Source organism: Blennius ocellaris, assembly GCF_963422515.1.
Source record: "Blennius ocellaris genome assembly, chromosome: 18".
NCBI classification, from domain to species: domain Eukaryota; kingdom Metazoa; phylum Chordata; class Actinopteri; order Blenniiformes; family Blenniidae; genus Blennius; species Blennius ocellaris.
The window spans coordinates 11,264,645-11,287,343 of record NC_137667.1 but is presented as its reverse complement, the minus strand read 5'-3'; the positions used below and the strand labels follow the sequence as shown (position 1 = coordinate 11,287,343).

Below are 22,699 nucleotides of genomic sequence, written 5' to 3'. Positions count from 1 at the left end.
TTTCAGTTACTCTGGGTTAAACTGTTGCAGGATCAGTTCTGGAAGCATATTGTCCACCAGTTAACATACAAAGACGGTATTTGGCTTGTTGGAGGAAGATGGAGGACCTGGGGTTCAATGGGTTAAATGTTTAATTATATATATTTGGGTTATATGACTCCAGACAGGGGTGGATGTAACAATACAAATAATAACATTGCTGTTAATCAAATCCACTTTATTTGTATAGCACTTTACATACAGTAGAATGCAGCACCAAATGTTTGTTATTAAATTGTATCTTTTGATATATGTACTCTGTTCTCTGCTTTAAAAATCACTGCTGAATACCCCCACAATTTTTATTACTACAATTATTTAATAGAGAAATATCTGACATATTTCTCCATTGCTCATATAATCCATCTTGGTATACATTTTATACAATTTATTGTGTCCCTGAGGAAAGTGTTTGACAGATAGTTGGTAGTATTTTGTACTTTACTTCAGTATTTATTAAAAAACAGTACTAATCCCCAGCAGGATGTCCATCTCTGAAGTCTGATGGTTATTGTCGCTCCTCAGGTTGGTGGTTCAACTCCCATGTCTGCCTCGATGAAACTCCAAAAGCTCCCAATGGTGGACGACATTGTTTACGTCGGTGTGTTTAAAGAGACATTTGAAGAAAATGAAGAAACAAAACAAAACATGTCCATTTCCAATTTTATTAGCACTACTCCAACGTTTGTGCTCAGGTACCCTGCAAAGACACTACAGAGGATTGTTTGGACTTACTATAATTTTTAAAAACGTCTTTTCATATACTGGTAAAAAAAAAGAGGAAAAAAAAACACAAAACAAACAAGCTCAGCTGCCCTGTGCAGCAGTTACATACTGATAGTAACGATACCCGGTCGGACACTGTCTGTTGTCACAACACAACATGAAATAATACTGACGCTGGACGGACTGTGAAGCTGTGCAGGTTACGGCTGAAGCACAGCCACCTGAAGCACAAGCGTTTCACTCGCTGCTTCATCAGGTCGCCTCCTCAATACTTTTACAATCTCCCAGTCGAGTGTACCGTTTAAGGTATCAAACAATAAAATAACTCCTTCTTTGGTCTAGAGAATATACATATATTTACAGTTATAAATAACTATTAACAATTCAAATATTTCTATTGGTTTGATAGGTGGGTTTGCATAAAACTGAGACACAAAAAGACACAGCAACAACAAAAACAAACAAACAAACAAACAAAAAAAGAAAGTAAAGACATTTGAGTCCATCCCTGCAAGACGGGCTTAACGACCGCCTCCTCTCTAAACGAGGAAAATGTGCAAGTGAAAAATCCGGTGAAGATTCCCCACCGGCCATCCTTGGTTTGTCTCCGGGAGCAACCGGAGCTGCTCCTCCGGGTCTCGTCCTTCTAGCACAGCCAGGAAGTGGGAACCCACTGCGGCTCAGTGTCCAGCTTGTCTATCAACCTGCGCAGCTCGTGAAACGCCTGGTCTGGATCCATGTTCACGATGGTTGCGTCGAAGAAGTGACCGAAGCTGTGCTCCATCTCGCGGGCCTTCTCGATGACCTCCTTCAGGTCCTCCGGCTGTGCACAGAAAGCAGGACATCCATTTAACCCCTTACTGCCTGAATGTATGTAGGAAGGTTTTTTGTTTTTTGTTTTTTGTTGTAAAGCCTCTTTAAAAGTAAAAGTACAGGACACCTCTGCTGAATAATGAACTCAGAACATGTTCTTCCATCTTTTACCTTTGGTGTTTTCCCCTCTGTGGCCAGCAGGGTGCGTAGTCGTTCTTGAGAAGGAGGAGCGATGAAGATGACATATGGCTTGAGGTTGGAGGACCTCAACACTTTCAGGGACTGAAAGAAAAGCAACATGAAGAGACAAATGAAAAAATGGACAGAGAAACCAGACCCAGAGTCAAATCATATTAAAAAACTCTGTAAGAGTCAATTTCAACTTTTAATAAAAAAAAAAAAAGAAACTTCAGGAATTAAGTTCAGGATCTCAGAAAGAGGTATATTGACCAGGATCATGTACATTTGGCCATTTTCTAGCTTAAAAATGCACTTTTTTTCCTGATTTGTCTGCAACTTTGATCTATTTTATGTAAACCTGTGAACTTTTTCATCCTACTGACTCTTTGTGCAGCACTTTGGTGTCTTAACAATGTGTTACCCTCGTGTGCAGGCACAGCAAACAGATGCGACTGGAGTTGATGACGTGTCGGACGGAGTCGGTGCTGGTGCCGTACAGGTTCTTCTCGTACTCTCCCGACTCGATGAACTTCCCCGCCGCCAGGTCGGCTTCGAAGCCCGACCGGCCCACAAAGTGGTACTCGCGTCCGTTTCGCTCATGAATGCGAGCGGTTCTGGTCGTGTCTGACGAGTGAAAAAGAAAGACGATTAAAAAATACGCACGCCAATTTGCTTTATTGCTAATTGATAAATATCATGTAAAGAAACGTTTTGAACCCAGTGATTTATCATGTGACACTTTAACGAAGCTAGGACTTACGAGGAACCGCCACAGCAAACTTCTCGGGTTCGATGGACAGAAGCCGCCGACGCAGCTCGTCGTGGCCGCTGTTTGTCGGCCCAATTAGAGCGATGGGACGCTTCCGATTGGCCGGCTGGTGATACAGCGACATCTCCTCATAGGTCAGGATGTCATCGAAGTCTGAGGAGACAGTTTGGAAGCGATTAGCGAACCACCCGTGACCTACATGCAAAATCACTTTGAGCTGGTGGGCTGCGGTTCGCCAACCTCCCCTGACCTTTGACCTTTCAAGAGAGGTGGGGAAGCTTTGGATTTTAGAGATCATCAGAGTATTCCAGAATCATATGAGCGTTCATGCTTGTGTGACGTTGGCCATGTTTCTTAAAATGTGATCCAGCGTTGCTGCAGATTGCTAAGCTGCTGGTGTCTACCGTGTTTCTCTGCAGGTTCTCTCAAGCCATTTAGGCACCTGCTGGGCACCTGTTGGTGCCCCCCCCTGATCCCGTCTGTGAGGAGGAAGACTAATCTGACCGGTGACACACCGAGTCTGGACAAGCTGCCACGAGAAGAGCGAGAGGCGTCGACTTTGGCTAATGCCGACAATGCGTGGCCACTTGGCAGGCGCCCAGCACGGAGGCGGCCGCTCACAGGCGGTAAATGAGCCGAGAGGCGGCGGGCTCAGTGTGTAGATGGAGCACGTGTTCAAACCGGATCAGTGCCGAGGAGAAAAGTCTTACCGGCGTTTTTGTTGAGGTTGGGTGCACTTTTCTTCCTCTGCTTCTTGCTCTTCTTTGCATACCAACCTTTCCCTGAAAACACAGCCAAGGCCCTCGGTTAACTTCGGGACAACAGAGAACATTTTATTTCTAAATAAAGTTTTTTTTTTTTACCTTGAGGCTCTCGACTCCGGTCTGTTAAAGATTTCTTTAACGTCTCTCTCTGTTGCTGGAAACATTTACCTAATAAAAAATAAAGAAGGCATATAGATAGTTATTGTCCTTTCAATACTCGATAAATAAACTGAAATTTAAAGTCTGTATCTGAATTAGGTGATTTATTTTCCATCCACTCTCTGGACAAACAAAGAAAGAGACAAACAAGATGGCCCACTTTCCATTTCCAGCACTTAACCTCATTTAGTTCCAGCCACAACAGGCGGGGGTCAGAAAGTAATCACAAATAATTCTCCGGTGTTTGTTTTAATCTCCTTGATGTGCCAGACGGGGGGGTGACTCCCGCCAGCACACGAGTGCCAGATCAGTTATTAGTCACTTTCAGGAGCTGCTCCGTCCACTGTTACTACGAAGGGGTGGAGTCCGGAGTCGGCTGCTCCGTTTTTTCTTCTTTATTCTCGGACGCAAACGGCTCAAATGGACGTCACTTACATGAAACGAGCAGAGAATCGAACCCAGACATCCCATTCCAAAATCCAACATTTCTTTTACTTCATAATCTTTACTTATTATCACTAAATAATCAGATTCACCCTTAATGTTTCTGTGTCCTTGTCATTTTGCCCATGTGTATTAATCGCAACACAACCTGGGTTTTCTACATTTATTCCACCTCAGTATCATTATACTGAACCGCGACACCATATTGTGTTTTTTCTTGTGTGGTGTGTTTTGCTGAATTCACGACTGACTCCATCTTTTTCTGTAACGTCATGTATTTTTGCAACGCACAGCTGTGGGACACTGGAGCTGAACTCAGCTGACTGTAGGTCAGATCGCAAATCCATCACAGGACAAAGTGAGACAGTCACACTCACGTTCACATCGGTGGGAAGTTTTATACACGAATTCCCTTCAAAGCGCATGTTTTTGGACTGCGGGTGGAAACTGGAGCAAGTTCTTGGGAGTCGGACCCATGCGCAACCACAGGTCTGATATTTAACGACAGCTTTTTCGTTGCATGTCCTTGCAGTCGTTCTCTGTCACTACGAAACAATGAACCACTTTTCGATATTCAGCTCAGCTCTCGTTCTCACCTGGAATGAGTCCAGCCAGCGGCTGATTGTCCTCGTCTCCGTCCCTGTAGGCCTGCCACCAGTTGGGGTCGTCCTGGCTGATGACGTGGAGTATGTCTCCCTTCTGGAAGGACAGGCCCAGTTCCCGGCACGGCACAAAGGGGTCATCGGAGGGGTCGTAGTCAAAGTAGGCTCGCACGTGCATCTGAGGGCAGGTCGGAACAACGTCAAGGATGCCGTTCGCATGCAGACGGATGTCGTCACGACACGCTCACGCAAACACCACCGGAGACTTACCACAGTCTGTCTGTGTGGGGCAGGTTTAATCTGAGAGCTCGGGATGAGGAGGAAGGTCAGCGCGCCGTGCATTTGTTGCTGGTGAAAAAAATAGAAAATGCAGCGAATTCGAGTTCGGCCTCAAACTTTAAGCGCTGTCTTATTGCTATGCTGGGGCGCATATTATAACCACTCTGGTAAAATAAAAATCCTCTTTTATAATGACTGAGTCAGCTTATTCATGATGAGGTGAGAGCAAGATTATAAATAGTTAAAAACTGCCTTCTAAAGCAAGTCCAAATATAAAAAGAGTAGCTCCCACATCATTCTGACAATAATTCCATGAATTAACACGAGCCGGACTATAACGGAACAAGAGCAGGCCCGGACATCGGATATGATTCCGATAACTGATGGTCTTCACCAGCAGATCGTGGACTTCGTTGACATGTTTCCCGCGGAGAGGAATCCCGTTGATCTCCAGGATCTCGTCGCCTTCACTGAGGAGGCCGCTCCGTTCCGCCGCCCCACCCTTCACCACCCGGCTCACCACCACACTGTCCATGTCGTTACGAACTGTTGCACCCTGCAACACAGATCACGATCAACAACAGACCATGAACAAATAGTAGTTTGTTAGGTAAAACGGAATCCCACTACTTTTTTTTTAATTGTGTCTTTTCAATCAAATCTGTTACATCTTTTTTGAAGCGTTGTGAAGGAAAGTATGGGAGGATTCTCACCAGTGGAGTGTCTCTGGCCTTCTCCAGCCGCACTAATTTAACCGTCTCTCCGAGGTACTGGGTGACACTTTCCTCTGCCATCTCCTGCTCCGCCACACTGTCGTGGGCCTGCATTAATGCCTGCCACACGACCACAAGAGCACAAGACAAATAGAAAATTCACAAACTCAGACGGAACAGGATGAAATAATGGGTGTTGTTACAGTGTTATTGTGAATCGGCTCAATTTCAGGGAAACTTGTCAGAGTTGTAATTGCTAAAATGAAGAATAAAAGAGGAGTTTACAAAGCATTTTCACAGCCACCATGGGTCTCGTCAGCCACATCTTTTATAACAATACCAGTCAGCAAATCCACCTTGGAGCCAAAAATATTACAGGGATGGCTTCTTTACATTATTTAATGTGACGCGTGTTCTACGACCCACAATTAATAACCGTCAGTCTAAATTAGCCTCTCGATCCTGCAGCAAACTGGGACCTCAGAGAGCAGAGCCCGGGCTAAGCTTTGGCGGACACACAATCCGTCTTAATCTCCGCCTGCATTTAGGTGTCAGAATCCACTGCCATCAATCATCAAGCACCTTTGACTTCAGCCGCTCCCGAGGAAAGCGCGTCCCAGAAAACGGCGGAGCGCAGTCGGGCTGGACTTGAGGGGCACTCTGGTCCCCCCCCTCTCATGTGTCTCCATTAGTTTAGGATGCGAAGCTGTTTACCTGTTCTACGACTCACACCACCCTCCACTCCCTCCGCAGGGAAACTGACATAATCTGTTCCAATTTGTGTGCCACGAGGCCGGCTCACATTTCATAACGCGTGCCTTGCTGACTCTGAGGAGAGGGTGACATGGTCACCTGGGCCGAACGGACCCCGGGCGCCACGGCGTCAGGGCCCTCGACTGAAAAATCGCTGCAGAATCGTTCACCCGAGGTCTTTTCTCGCCTCACTGCCACGGGAATGGATGATGACAGCCCGATAATTCTTTTTCCTACGGGGGAATCGCTGACGCTCAAACCGACAAAGACAGAGTCGAGCCACTTCAAAGGTCGTGGTCGACATCCTTAGATTCTTTCATGTTGACCCACAAAATGCTACACAGATGTCCCAGTGCCTGGGTTCACATCCGTCTCCACCAAAAGACGCATTCCTGCCGTCCTTCTACCGAATATAATTATACCGTGCTGCAAAACATTGTTTTTACATTCACAGTAAAGATAAACCAGACGATTAGTTTTGGTTTTAGTATTGAATATGAAAAATGATAGATCTACAATAAAAATTGATATTTGTCACTGTTTTTCATTGTACATCTTTTTCCACACTCCCTTTTGTTCCTCTTTCGTGTACACATATCAAACATACAGATAATATTGATGGCAGTGAAAGCAATAAGATCAAAGTCCCTACATTCCCATTAGGCAGGAAGTATGATGATACTTAACTCATCCACTTGAGTAAAAAGTCCCATACGTCTTTTATTGCAGCGGATGCGAACACAGCCGCGTTGTAATCGTGAAGTACGCAACTCTGTGTGGGACTATTTGTTTGATGAGGTGGTCGGACTCTTTTCACATCTAACAAGGGAAAACAATTCGTGGCCTAAGTAACCTGACACGTTAAATGCATCTTCAAAAATCCTCAACGGCTTTCATCGTCAAACAATCTTAAATTAATTAAAAGGATGACTTTGCTGCAGCGACGACACCAATCATGTTTTAAGGTTATCAAGAGAGATGACCCACAACTGATGGACTATTCGACCTTGAAAAGTGTGAAAATTAATGTCTCAGGACGTATAATTTGTAAAATAGCCCCATCTCTGTGCAATTTGGAAGCTTGATAGGACCCCAAGACTAAAATCTATATATTTCACTCTTCTGTGATGCATACTGTTTCACAACAGAGTAAAAACTAAATCGTTTAACTGACCAATCCTGTACATGCCGATAGTGTGGGTGTGATTGTGTGTTACAGCTGTTTGGTCTCACGGTTCACTGGCATATTCTTTACTTAACCCTGACCCCTGACCTCCCGGTGGAAGGTGTCAGAAAGATAATTACCCTTTTGGAAACAGGCGAGTGAAAAATGAATTATATTTCCAGAAGTCTAATTATTAACATATGAACTAAATAAATGAGTTGGCCTTCGAGGCCGACAGCCTTGCTGCTGAGCCTCGCTGGGATTCTCTCAAAGCCAAATGAAGGGTCAACGGGGGTCACGGCTGATTTCTGACCTGCAGATGAGGCCTGGTGAGCAAAGCTCTGAGCTCCAAACCCTCCTTTTGTTGGCTGGACTGGAGAATCTTCTGCACCTATGCAGAAAGGGAGACATCTTGGTAAAAAAAAACAAAAAACTGTATATACGCCTATCTACTGTTTATTTATTTTTACAAACAAGTCTTCAATCTCCACTTGTTTTAGTTGGGCACATTTTCAATTTTATTGTGCTCAATCATTTCTAAAAATCAACATAAATCAACAGTTCTACACTGATTTACATACTTTGACATACAGTATTGTACCTTACACACATTTTAAGAATCCCGTTTATTCGGGTACAGAGCCCCAACAACTTCCTGCTTCTCCTGATCGATACTGATAACTACCCGGAATATTGAAGAGTTTATATACGGTAAGCATGTCAGCTTCAACATGGAGCAAGTGACTCTATGAATTCATATTTTCGTTTTCACATTGATGAAAGAAATACGCTGTAGATTTGTAATGACAATCCAGCAGTTGAAAATGTCAACAGCTGAGGTTGGTGTTTGTACAAAGGGAGCACAGGGTCAGACACAAATGAATCATAATAATTGGAAAAGTACTTGAGTACAGGATGAGTGATAATTGAAACTATTTCATAAAGAGCGAAACACACCAGCAATGTTATTTTTAAAAATCATATTGCATAGAACAAGAGATAATCAATTAATCGATAGACACATGATAGAAACTTGATAGAAACTTGAGAAATATATATATTTTTTTTTATATGGCGGATGAAATATTACTAATAATAATCAGTGATTAATAGTCAAATATGTTCAGCCAAACACCCCTAACGTTTCTGAACCTTTCAAAATACTGCTTCCAACCAGGGACTTTCTTTTTTATAACAAAAATGAGTAGCCAAACCCCCCCCAGTTCCAAAAGTCAAAAGGTACATATTCTCTGTGGTGGTTCTTGGTGTTTTGGGAATGTTAACGTGGCGTATTTCGTTTTTTTTTTTGTCCGTCTTTCCCCTCCTCTTTCTGTTGATCGGTTCTGTTTTAATCTTTTGGTTCTCTCAAACAATGCCTGAGACAGTGAGCACTCTGGATCTCTGCTGCTCGTCCTTGTTGCCTCTTCCTCTTCTCCTCCTGTTTGGAGCTTAGTTGATCCATTACACTCATCAAAGCTCTCGCTAACAAGGTGACGCACTTTTCCCCCCCCTCCCCCCTCAGCCGTGCTGCGCCTCGGCCCACGCTGCTATAAGCTGCTGGAGTTTCTTTTTCTGGCCGCCCAGATCCTGGCCTCCTTCCTGCGGAGCGCCGCTCTGCTCAGCGAGCACCGAGGGCTGCTGGGAGATTAGTTTCCCCCCCAACAGCCGACGTGAGTGTCACACAACGCAGCCACTTAGTTTTTAGACACACTGCAGCTCAAACTCTTACGCTGCTAAGCACTTCACGAGACGTTGGTGTGTGTGTGTGTGTGCGTGAAGCGAAATAGATCATCACACCCAGCCTCCTAATCTTAAAACACTCCTGACAGGACAGGAATAGAATTCAGTCGCTTATAAAAAAAAATTATATTATGATATTGCAGTTTATAAATATTCATAAACCTTTTATTGTACTTTTTAGATACTCCTGTTTATTTATCATCAAGAAAGTGATGGGGCCGGAGGAGGTGCAGTGGTCCGTCACGCCGACTCAGATCTAGAGATCCGTCGTAGATCTGTAGCTCTTCCAATTCAGCTCACAGTTGTGTGAACATCCTTTTGGAGAGACACACACGTCTGTTACCTTCGCCTGGCTTCAGTCGAGACCAGCTGGCTGCTTGTTTTGTCAACAAGGATTCAAGTGTGGCAGATTCCCACCTACTCTCAAACCCCCCCAAAAAAACCCCGACATCAGTTCTTCGCGATTTTCTGGCACGGAGCTCCTCAGACATCGCTGTCAAATATCGCTTCAGTAAGAAACAGCAACTGGTTGAATCCATGTTTATATATATATATATCTCCCGTCAACCAGTGGGATACCAAACCACACACCCTGGTATAATTTTTTTTGATCCCCTTTTCTTGCTCGTGTCTGCCAGCGCATCTTCTTTTCACCCGAATGCTCTGATTTGAATTTTCTACCTTCTGCGTCTCTCCTTTTTGCCAGTTTTCTGAATTTTCATGCATGGCGTGTATCCCACAAATCCCCCATTTTTTGTTTTCTCTCACCTTGTTAACCGCACGATAATTTCCATTTCGTAATTATTCAGGCTGGCATGGCTGTCTTTAGGGCAGCTTTGTTGAATTAATCATCACCTGAAGCAAAGATTTTCCACCCTTCATTGAGTTTGTTCAATTGCTTCACTCACGGAGGTGCTTTGAAAGTAAATATAAACCAACGGTAGCCAAACCATAAATTGGAGAATATATTTTAAAGTCCACTTTCAACCAGTGAGCACAAAGGGCTTCGTGTGTGGAGACTGTTAGTGCCAGAAGGGAGACAACGAGTTTTGTTCCTGTGTTGGAAAACATCCACAGTGAGTGATTCATTTGTCTGAGCCCATGTCGGTCTGTTTTACATGATTCAGCCTTCCTCCGACAGCCATATACTCTTAAACATACTTAACATTTCCACCTACTACTTTGAACCGGCTATGGCAAACGGGTTCAGGCCCTGTGTGAAATCTAAAGATAAATATGATGCCATGATTCGAAAATCCAACTGATAAACCCATAAACACAATTAAAGTGAAACTAACCATGAAATGTTAAAGACATTTTAGCTCATTGACAGAAGCAACGCAGTATACCAAGAACATTCTGAACACATCTGGGGAGTTTAATACAACTTTTAACTTCTATGGAGGGTTGCACAGTGATCTGTGTTCTCATACAGTATTTGCTCGAAGTGTCTCAGACATCACGCAGAAGTTTCCAGAACAGAAACATTCCTCCACTTGAAGCCATTTGAAAATCACCGGAAAATTGAAACTTGACGACACCACGTGGTGAAAGTGGTGGGATTTTAAAGCATTAACATTGAGCAGCATATGTTCTACTACTGTTGTGAATTGTACAATTTTGTAGATGTAGTTTTATTGAAAATATGTCCATCATTACTGTGCAAATTCACTTCTGATATTCAGTCGCATCACTGATTTGTTGCTCCTCAAGTAGTTTTGTTGCTCCTTCCTTACCTTATTGAGATATGCGGCTGCCTTCGAAATAAATCAAAATGATTGAGGGTTTTCATTGAAATGCTCTCTGTGTTCTACTGTGAATAAAATATGGGTTTCAGAGGATTGCAAAGTGATTTCAATTCATCTTCTGCACACTCGCCCAACCTGACCGTGATGCGGTAGTGCCACGACAAGTCTTTTCTCAGAAACTATCAAAAGGATGGTGACGCGTACCTCGTTGCAGAGGTGCTGTGCTTGTGCTGTGAGTGGGGAGGTGGGACTGGCTCGGTTCATCTGCGGGGACACGGCGTTGTAGACCGTGTAGGCGTTCTTAAAGTCCTCCGTTGCGAGAAGCTGCATTAACAGCTCCGCGTCCTGCTGGCTCTGAGCATCAGTCAAGCAGTGCTGCACCCACTTCAGAGCCTGCAGCAACTCCTCCAGTTCTGAGGAAAGAGGCAGAGACGGTGAGGGGGAACAGCGGCACAGAAACACAAGGACAAAGTCACACCTGCAAATGGGAAAAACTTGAATTTTTTTTTTTATTTTTTAGTGTCTCGGGAGAAAACCCTTTTTTTTTCTAATCTTAATCACAGCAGTTTACACAGTGTCTGTTTGCAATTAATAGATCCATGTTATTACTTAGGGAAGATCCTTTATTATACCTGCACATCTTTCTGGAGGAGGTTCACTTTCAGATGTGAGGCGCACCCCCTGCTGATAAATTGTAATATATATTTATATAATGGATGTTTGATATTAAGTGGCTAACACTGGATTAAAAAGCTATCTGAAATTCTGAATACCATTTAAAAATACACACACAAAAACAACGCTCAAAAATGTAAATGGATCTTGAAAAAAAATTGGGAATCTTTATTTAGTATGTATCAATATGTGATATTGTTTTTTATTGATATATTTGGTGTTTTGTGAATGTTTTGTTGCATGTTCAAGCAATAATTTACACTCTGTAGCAATACCTCCTGTTTATGAGAATAAATATACAAATAGCAGCAGATTAAACAGTTGAAGACAAGGAGTGTCCTCAACACAAACCTTATCATATAGTCAAAATTTAAAAGGGACTTTATGGTAATTCTATTTTAAACTATGTGCAACTGTTTGAAATTAAATGATCATATGACATCATTGTGTTTTACATTAATGTCCAATGTGTAGCTGAAACCTTGATTTAACCTTCATATCAACTAGAAAAAATAGTTGCACTGTTATTATACATTATGAGTGAGAGAGTATTTTTTTTTCCTCAAGCATAAATTAAGTCTTCACAATTTCCGATTGAGTGACATTTTGAAATTGTTCTAACATTTGGAGTAGTGGCAGTATTTTGCAAATTGGTGATTATCATTGGATTTCAGTGGTTGGAGCCTTGATTTGTCTTGAGACGAGACAAAATAGCATTATAACGTTTCATACAATGTGGGGTTTTTTTTCTCTCAAAGTTTTTGCTCGAGAAGATTCTGGAATAAAATGTCTGAAATGAAATTGCTCTACAGTTTTGCAGGGGAACCAAAGATAAATTGTACACTGGGATCAACAAACCAGCGGAAATGTGGACAGCCCATAAAACAAATCCTCCACCACAGCCTCCACTCTGCCCATTCAGTAGTCATTATTTGACACTCCATTGTTTCTCTCTCTCTCTCTCTCACCCTAACCTTTCAACACTCAGCTCCTTCTTTTCTTTAACTCACCCACTATAGGATCTGGCGCGCATGTGTCTTTGGTGGCCTCCTTCCCCTCGAAGGTGGGGTTGTCAATGCCCACTTTCGGGTTCTGCGACAGCTTCTTGAGCCTCAGGGAAGCGTTGGGGTCTATCCCGTGTTTCCCCCTGTTGTCGTCCTCTCTCCTCTTCCTCAGTTCCTCCTGGTAATGCTGGATCCTCTCCATGTGGGCCGTGCTCTGTGGAGATTTGATGAGGCTGATTTCCTCCCCTGGACAGTCCACAGCCCTCTCCCTGTGGTTCTTGGCCTGACCGGTGGCCTCTTGTGCATAACCGTTCATGTGGGATGTAATCATCCCTGCTGCAGCTGTGTACAGCTCACACCACCCCAGTGTTTTCTCAGATCTGCCGGAGCGTTACGAGGTACTGATGCTGAGACTGCTCAGCTCAGGGGCCATTGCACACCAGTGGAGTATGGAGTCCTTTCCGTTCCTTCAGTGATCAGTCGTCCTGGAATACAAACACAGATTGAAATTGGGCTTCCTTTTCTGTTTCTGTTTTAAATCTGAGTGTAGAAAAGATATAAAAATAAATAGTTTATCTTCCTATATTAATCTTGTAGTGAAAAAAACAGAAGCTGAGCATTTTACTCAGCTAAGGTCTATGTTAAAAATGAAATTAATAATAATAATAATAATAATAATTAGTGACAGCTCCATTGTTGCCAATTTTCAATTTTCTTTACAGCTGTTTTGTGTCTGAGCAACTTTTTGGGGATGTTTGAATGACAAGTAACAGGTAATTCAATAACAAAGAAAGCTAATATGTTATTTAAAATAAACTGAAGTGAGAAGTTATTCATAATTTGTAAGACCCCTATAAATACATTCAATTATTTCACTGGTGAGAACCATTTAGTTCCTTTAGCCTAATCTCAAATTGGTGTGCATTCAACAGTCTCTTGCTGGTCATTTTCAAATATTTCATCAGAAACATTGTGAGGTCTTGTGGTCTTACTACTTCCTTCCAGCATGCTGCTAGTTGATCACGGCCAACATTGGCCTGTACCTTCTCTCATCCATCACACTACTAATCTCCTGCAGAGAGGAAAGCAAGGAAAGCTTTCTGACCCTCAAATCCCTTTGGTTCAACCCATTTGCTTGGGTACACCTGTCCCCACATGGTCCACCTGAAGAGCTTAAACACAAAATCCACCTGGAGCCTTCTTCATGAATGTACATATCTATTATATCATGTATTTAAATAGCATGCACATTTTGAGCGTAGTCCTAATTGGCTCTCCAGTGGTGTGATTGTTTTTGTTTGTTGTTGCGTCTACTCTGGATTATAATCTATTTTTAAGGATGCTAAAAGCAGCAGCTTGAGTTAAATAATATGTCTGAGAAGTATTGGCACAAAGCCTTGAAAAAAACCCCCCACAATATTCAATTCTACATGCATCTGCTTTTACACAGATTACCCACCAAAAGCCAACTTGTGGACTCTGTTGTCATGTCAATAATGTCACCCATCAATGCATGACAGCCCTCCCTCCTTTTTACCTACTTCCCACAGTTAATTACGTCTGGCAGGTTGTTCCCCCGCCTCCCAAACCCAGCCCCTCCAGAAGCATTTAGCTGCATTTAGAGAGGCGGTGTACTGCTGACAAATAGCAGAGATTGCCAGCAGACCATCTGTTCCTTTGGGCTTAATTAAGCCTGGGCTCTCATGCTCTACTCTCATTCAGTGGCCACTACCGCACTGGAGGGGATACTGGGAAGGGACGGGGAGACCTGAGCAGACGAGTGAAGAATAAACAAGGCGAAAACTCCCAGTCGCATCTGTGGATTTAATTTGGTGCCTTTGAAAGATTGCAGTGGTTATCAAATGCCTTCTTGCAATTAAACAGGAGTTAATCATGGTGTGTGATATCGAATTAGACAGCGTCAAGCTCATATGAACTCAATGAGCAGACTGAGGTGACACTCGAAGGTCAAGCTGGAAACAAACTGAGGCAGTTATGAGATATTGCGAGACCACACAGGAATGAGGTGTAATGAACCAAATACATGATCCAAAATTACTTCCCCTTCAAATAATTGAGTAAGATGGATCCACCAAACTAAATGCACCTTTTTCCGTTGGTGATGAATTGTCTGACTTGTTATCATTGTTACAGAATTATTTCCTTAATGAAGAAAACAACTGATATGACTGAAAGTTCTGTAAAAGTGCTTGAATTTTCAAATAGGCAGTACAATATGTGATTTTAAAGGTGTATTTCGTCAAGGTAACTGTTGCATACAATTCCAACTTCACTGTGAACTGGGCAAAATACTATTTTCAGTATTAGGCATTTCCTAAATACATTTTTAACTCATTATCGTATTGATATGTCACTATGTAATGGGTAACAGAAGAAAATAAAGAGCTGGAAAAAGACTTTTTGATTTCATAAAAGCTGAAAATCATCTGCAAAGCGCTTCAACAATAGCAGCAGTAGTGATTCTCTTTGGCTGCAGTGGTAATAGACATTTTAGTTGGTCATTTCCATGAAAAACAAACGCCACAGGACATAAACTGTCATCATTAGCGATTGCAGCAACTTAAGCATTTAAATATATAAATAATTAACTTATAGAGTAACTTTACAAAAGCATCAGACCATTCATCAACATAAATAGGAATACACTGAACACGGCTGCTTGAAATAAACACGACTCTGCATTTAAGTGTGCGAAACTGGATTTATTATTGGCATTAGGCGCTAACGTAACAATAGCAGGAGACTTAGCTTAGCTCGCGTAGCTTAACGGTAGCTGTCCCGCAGCGGTCTGCGTCTACTCACCGCTTCCAAGATAGCCGGATGAATGGGACTTTCAGCGGGGAAGCGAGAACACTTTTACCATCCTTGCGCTCGGGAAATGTGCATTTAAGTTCCCGCTCCGGTGGACTGGACAGAAGAGAAGCAACCGGGGCTCACGGCACCGCGTTCAGCCGCTGCTGTGAGTCTGGTCCGGGCACAGTCGGGACACTTGAAGCCATTTCTGTGGAACTGTTGTTTTCAGCCGTCTCCCTGGCAACACCGCGTCTCTACAGCGACCCCTGACGGCCACGCACGACGGCTACTGCGTGACGTAGGACGTTAATCGCTAAGTGACGCACTTTACTGGAGGAAACGAAGTACAACTACTGATAATAATAATAATAATAATAATAATAATAATAATAATAATAATAATAATAATAAAAGCCGTTTTTTTGTGGAGCATAAACTCTATTGATTCAATATGTTGAATAAAACAATGACAAATGAGAATATACGTTCAAAGAGCTGAAGATAAAAAAAAGAAAAAACTGAAGTAAAAAGTAAGACTTATCAAAGAGGAAATCAAAGCTTATCCTCAAGACAAAGCAGCAACATAAAAATCTATAAATGGCATATTAAGTTTAATAGTGCAGTTTAAATTAGTATTCTTTTGGACAACGCACTGATAATAGTGGGGTTATACACAGTTATTACAGAACCAGGATTCAATGTATACGTTTGTGTAGAAGAGTCAAAAGTTTGGATACCTTCTTTCTTTATGTTCTTGACAATTTAGATTATGGATGTAAATAGTCAGCTTTGAGGAATTTAAAATATAAAACATGTTTTGAGTTATTTCACACTTTTTTTTCCCCTACATAATTTCATATGAGTTGATTCATAGTTTCGATACTTTCACTAACATTGAGTGAGAAGGAAAAAGAACAAAGAATTTATTTTAAAAAAAGACAGTAAATGTCCAAACCTCATGATAAAAATGTGGGAGAAAAATCTATAAAACACTTATTTGGGATAGTATCCAGCACAGTGCAATTGTCTTGTACTGATGATATTACATAGTGTTGTTGAGAGAATTGATAAAAATGAAGTAAAGACATTTAAAAAATATCTTCATTAAATGGAAGTAAAAATACAGAGGCAAAATCACTGAGTGAATCTCAGCATAAAATGCACTTATGCAGTTACAGTATATTAATTTATGTTGCTGTACTTTGTTGCAGTTATCTAAATTCAACCTACAAATATATCAGATCAAGCATGTTTAATCTCTCTAGGCTTTAGATCCAGAACTCCAGGATGTAGAATATGTAAAACTATAAGGAAAACCACATTGAACACACTACTGTCATTTCTTGTCGTCTCTTTCCCTTCATGGAGACCTGAAACAATCACTGATCATCCTGTTATGTATCTGAATGGCTTGTATTATTTGGTTATATTTAGGAAAATTAGGCTCTCGTGGCATATGCTTAAAAAAAGAAAAAAAAAGACACTACCAGAGGGTATGAAAAATATGCTGTTATTTTCTACTATCATCCTCACACAGATCCTTTTACATTCAGCCAATTTTAATACACATTCACACTGATGAATTAAACTAAGTTCTTGTCACAGCACTATTAATCATTCCAAGCTAATGGGATCTTCTGTCATTTTACCTCGCAGAGAAGAAGGGAAATTGTCTAATCTCCTTCTGCCTCAGAAATATCACCTCCAAAGCTGAGAGCTGCTTTTTTTTCCCTGCTGTATTTTCTATTAGGTTAATCCTCTTTGACACCTCTTCGCTCAACCTCTTTTGCTCGTTAGTCTCTCCACTGCCAGTCCCTGATTTTTAAATACTTACCTTCCTGGGGAAAAAAAAACAAAACAGTAAATATCCCCCTCTCATTTTGCAGTGATTCATTCTAATACAACTGCATTTTTGTTAATTTTAGATTCAAAGTGTTTATTGTCATATGCACAGTAAAGAAACGTGTTTCCCTGCACCATGAAATTCTTCATTTGCTGCCCACACTGAATGCCACAAAATTTAAAACTATAGAAGCTATAATAAACAAACAAATAAATAATGTAAATAAATAATAGATAATATAAATAAATAATAAAGGAGCAATGAATAAAGGAGGAAAACAGCAGTGGTCCAAAAAAAACATTTCAAGAAATGAACTCGATGTACGTCCAGGGAGAACTTTAACTTTATCCCACACACTCACAGGGAAACAATGCAAACTCCACACTGGAAGTCTTAACTGAGGTGGGCGAAACTATCTAAGATTTGATGGTGACTTTCTTTTTCCAACCAAGCCCCGGTCATGCCTCTTATAGGAAGGTTTCATCAGCACTATTTGCTCAGTATACATCATTTTTCTCAAAGCCTTTCGTTTCATGCTGTGTTCACGGGGCGCTCGCTCGCAGACTTTGACAGTGTTCGGAAATGAAGGCGCACGCCCAGACAACATTCATGCATTCTTCTAACCTCCAGGATGACTCCTACAAAAGCCCCAAAGAAGAAAATCATAGTTGTTTTTCATTAGATAGATTTTATTAAAAAAGGAAACCCAACAAGAACTTTTTTTTTTTTTTTACATAATGAGCAAGGATTTTTATTATCTTAGTCTCTTTCATCAGTTTCATATCATTACAGAAAATGTTATAGTACAGCGTTGTTCAATGTCTCCTCATTGCTTAATAATTTCCTTAGGAGTGCTGGTCACATATATCTGTACAATATGGTTCTTATTTTTTTCTGTACATTTTTTGTGAAGTTGGTTAAAAAGGCTGTCAGCACTTAAAGAAGCTGTTTCTTTTCTTTCTTTTTTTTTTTTTTCCTCTTAAATAGTTGATCAAATAAAAGATTATTTTCCCCAGGCTTGGTTCGCCCCTGGTGGGGTTCGGGGCAGAGTTTACACCCGGTCACCGTGAATATAAGGAAGCTTCAGGGTCTGGGCCGATTTGAGGTGTGCCCCCCTCCCCCCCCACCCCAACCCCTTTCCCCACACCTCCCAACGCCACCCCTTCCCTGCCCAGGCATTTGGCACTGCGCACATAAACAAGACTCACAAGATAAACAACAAGCAAAGCTCTTTGTGAAGCCATTATGATGCATACTAATGAGAGAAAAACAGAAGTGTCACCTTGATGGGCACTCCAAAGAGGAAGTGGCCCTGATGTGCCCCGTCTTCCTCTTAGCTGAGCACCGTGGGAAATCTGGAGCCTTCCTCACTGTTTTCTTCATTTCTCAAAAAACAGATTTTTTTTTCCACTAAAGATGAGAAAATAATTGTCTTTTTTTTTTTTTTGTCCTGGCAGGCACCTACAGCTGTCTATTAAAATGCTACTGCTATAGATAAGGTCTAGCATTGAACACACAAAGCAATTGCAATGAAAGGAATGAAGTTGCCTTAATATAATAATGATAATAAGAAGAATAATGATAATAATAATAAGAATAATCATAATAATATATTACAGAATAAATCTCTTTTTATAATTAGATTTTTTCATTAAAAGTTATATTTTCTTTGTTTGAAATACTATAATCTTTTTAAATTAATTTTTTCATATGTATCTAGGTTGTGATCAAGATGTTGACTATACCTCAACATTATCCAAATCAATAAAAACTAGCTGTGCCGTTGCATATTACAGAATAGTCAATGATATGTGGACATGCACCGTGAACCACCCATTCCAACCCACGCTATATGACGCCGTCTGTCCGCCGCTCTGGGACGACATCATAGCCGGCCGATGACCATGACGTCAACCACCTCGCCTTTGTGCAGCTCCACGTATTGCTCTGTTTTCGGAGGTAGCATCAGGAGCCCGTTTGCACTGCGCATACTCATCAGTCTGCTGCTCACCTGGTTCCCTGTAGAGGAGGAGAAGAACAAAAGACAATCCAAACACTGTTAATGAAAGTCTTAATCCGCCAAATCTGAGGGATTTCTCCATGTGTGGGTTTTATTTCACCATTTCAACATGTAATCTAATCTTTCATTAAAATTCTGCAGATGTCATGTTATCTGATCCAGGGTTTTCTCACCTGCTGGGGCGGAGCTACAGAGCTTCAGATTAGAATAATTCAAAAGCAACAATTTTGTCGTATTTTGAATACATTTTGGGCTCATTTGGTAGAACTGTTGTCTTTAAATCGGATTGCTGCAAGTTTCAACTCCACATCCTCCCCAAGTGCCCTTGAACAAGGCACCTAACCCCAAATTGCTCCCAATGGATGGACTGAGCACCTTGTGTAAGAGTGTGAATGTGTAAAGCACTTTAGATGGGATTCAAACCTGCAACTATCCAATTGAGAGACAACTGCTCTACCAACTGAGCCATGCCGCCCCATACATGAAAACTCATACAGAAAGTAACAAGTCAAAATTAATTAAACTGTAGGATTGTAGTAATGCTTGAGCTCATTAATTACAAGGCAAACACATCCTGCAATGTTTCAGATCCACATGTTTTTTTTTTTGGAGGAGTGATAGTGTTTGTAAGTTTGTATATGCAGGTATTTTGATCAAGGGCAAAGCAGTATAGGGACATGTAGTGGTCACGCAGCATTTCCCCCCCGTGCTGTTTGCTGGTGTTGGGTTTTGTACCTGTGCTCTGTGCCCACGGCAGAGGCTCCTGGTGATGCCATGTCAAAATGCAGCGATGGTATTCAGGGCGAGGGTCCAACTTCACATCGCAAGACAACTAGAGAAAGAAACACAACAATGTAAAACCTAGCAACATATGCCAACATCGCCCCAGTATCAGCGGCTCTCCATTAAAATTTAGTTTGACGCGCTCGTTAAAGTCTGCACTTTGACAGCTTATGTCGCATGAGGAGAAATTATTCCCCATTACCTATTAGTGCTGCTCTACACACACAAAACCTTTTTAATAATTTGTTTTCTCTTTTTATTATCATTGCCTTTTAACGGCCTCATGATGTCTCATTTATTTATTCATTCATTTATTTATTATCCATTCATTTACACACTATGGATGTGTTTCCCTAACATCAGATCTATAAATATTTTAACTTTAATAAGTTTGTGACAATGGTTTGTATAAACTGGAGGATTAATAAAAGTACCCATAAGGGATAAGGAAAGTAGTCTGAACCAAACAAATGAAATCAAATGTCTCAATATGTTGTGGAAGATATGCCACCCTGTTGTCACAAACCATACTTTATCAACTGCGTATTGATTGTAATGTATCCAGTGCAGTGAAGTAAATAAAGAGACGGAAGGAAATACTTACGTTCCCAAATATAGTCACTTCTCCAAAAAAGGGTCATTTTCTGCTTAAAGGTACAACATTTTTTGTTGTTGTTGTTGGTTTTTTTTTAAAAAGGGAAATGAAAATAACCATAAAGAATGAACAGCATGAGACAGGACAACAGTCCCGAAGTCATCGTGACTTATGATGTGCGGCTGGATTACAAACCAAAGTCCAAGTAACCGAAGTCTGTTCAATTCTTGTAATACAACTTTGCACCACAAGATGGTGTAATGAGTTAGTCAAAGAAGCCTCAGGTACAGTATGTCTAACAGAACAATGGCTACATAGCTAATTTGTTACGTGACAAGCAGGTTTACACCGTTCACTGCTGATGTTATGTCGTCTTCAGGTTGGTGGGGGAGAACTTACCCCAGGTCGGGCCCGGCATCACGGGGGAAAGAGGGGGGCTTTGCTCCCTCAGATGTCATTTTTCACCCCCTTTGTTCGTGTCCTACATATTCCCTAACAGCAGTTAAATCACTGCTTGAGCTCACAAACAAAACTCGAGTAAAATCTGTGTTTGTTGTTGCTCACCAGTTTTTCACAGTCTAAAATGGTTCCACTATGAATGTCAGGAGCCCAGCCCAGCATTCTGCAGCCAATCTTCTTATCAAGAGCAAACAGTTATTTTTGGATCATTCCTCAGCTACCATTTCAATTGTCACCAATGTCATAAGTTCAATCGTGTTGCATCTAAAATAAGCCTGTCTGATCCAGATGCCATTCTTCAAAAACGTCACCAAGGCAAACGTGCAGAAAGCAACATCACTGAACTCAGGCCAGAGATCATCTTAATCTTTTATGCTGTAACAATGCCTGACTTGTCAATATATGCATATGTTTCAGGCAATTGTTTTAAAAACAGTAAAGACATACGTAAATAAACCTGTCACTTCAATTTGTTCCTTTGTTGTGAACCAAAATATAGACACGAGTGAATAATTCCCTTCATTATAATTCAACCCTCAGTTGAGGCCAGAGAGGGAATGTTGCTGCAAGCAAGTTGCTTTTTTGTGTTTTAAACAGTTTTAAAAGCATGGTCGTATGCTTAAATTGCATATCCATTACAGAAAAATTCTACATTTATATGTAATTTTGTGATGGACATTACCTTTCCTGGGCCCCACACAAGTGGAGGACTTTGTGAGAAATAAGGTTTGATGATGTCTTTTATGATATGATTTTATAATAGATATAAATATTGCATACTTTCCTTTCAAAGGCTGCTTTTCCGCCAAACCTGAGATCTGTCTCGTGAACCTTTATATAAAACATACACCCCAGTCTGAGCTAAATAAAAATCTAATGGAAAAATTCTAGCGTCTGTACCTTCACCAGTATTTAGTCAATTTGTGTGTAAGTCTATCTGTGGCTATATTTATACCAAAAGTATGTTACAATTGAATGTGTTTTGGAGCAGGTGACAGAGCTTTTATAAGTCCGTTGGCAGGAAAAAAAAAAAAAGTTCCTACAGGAGACTGTTTGACCCAGGTCTGATGCCATCTGCTTGGGGAAATTGTCTGGCTACATCTGCACTTTCAGACCATCAGTTCCACCACTAAGTGGCAGTAATGCATTCAAGTTGATTTTTAACCGCTTTATAACAGCAAATGATGTAGCACTGCATTCTGGATAGCACCCATAATGGCATGGGACCAGATCGCTTACTTCATGATGCCAGTAGGGGACATAAGCTGGATTTTCTCAGCGCGTATGATATAATTATGATTTTTCTCACTCTATAAATATGAATATTCATGAGCAGGGAGCAGGCCTTCAGGTCAGTGTGGGCCGCGATTAGTTCCTCTGCCAAGTCAGAGAAAAACACTGTGGTCATAAATATGTATCAAGCCGGATGATGAAAATAGTATTAAATCATGAGTTAAGATGCAACGGACTGCAATGGTACACCCTGTAACTTGAGTTCAAACATAATTGTAAATATGGTTTTTATAGTTCCTCTCTGTTTCACTTTATTCCACCTGGCCTTAAATGTCCACACATGGGAAGAGAAACCGAGACACTCCATTCCACAAAAAGA

At 41.2% G+C, this 22,699-nt stretch overlaps 2 protein-coding genes across 4 annotated transcripts in view; both read right to left on the bottom strand.

Moving 5' to 3' along the window:
- Positions 1 to 626: 626 nt before the first annotated feature.
- pals1b (protein associated with LIN7 1, MAGUK p55 family member b) lies at positions 627 to 15,486 on the bottom strand. The gene is made up of 14 exons (XM_080514306.1): positions 15,397 to 15,486; positions 12,580 to 13,058; positions 11,099 to 11,307; positions 7,720 to 7,797; positions 5,489 to 5,608; positions 5,170 to 5,331; positions 4,767 to 4,844; positions 4,491 to 4,674; positions 3,391 to 3,459; positions 3,238 to 3,309; positions 2,519 to 2,680; positions 2,180 to 2,382; positions 1,750 to 1,860; positions 627 to 1,588 (listed from the first exon to the last, which is right to left on the bottom strand). Exons 2-14 carry the CDS (start codon positions 12,902 to 12,904, stop codon positions 1,412 to 1,414), a joined length of 1,950 nt encoding a protein of 649 aa, XP_080370432.1. The 5' UTR covers positions 12,905 to 13,058; positions 15,397 to 15,486; the 3' UTR covers positions 627 to 1,411.
- Positions 15,487 to 19,029: 3,543 nt separating this feature from the next.
- Positions 19,030 to 22,699, bottom strand: part of gphnb (gephyrin b) — a 102,212-nt gene continuing 98,542 nt past the window's right edge. For all 3 annotated transcript variants that reach the window (XM_080513640.1, XM_080513639.1, XM_080513641.1), the window contains exons 21-22: positions 19,986 to 20,082; positions 19,030 to 19,249 (exon numbers count right to left, since the gene is read on the bottom strand). In XM_080513640.1, the coding sequence (XP_080369766.1) occupies positions 19,116 to 19,249; positions 19,986 to 20,082 (231 nt within the window). In that variant the 3' untranslated portion in view covers positions 19,030 to 19,115. The remainder of the gene's footprint in view (positions 19,250 to 19,985; positions 20,083 to 22,699) is intronic.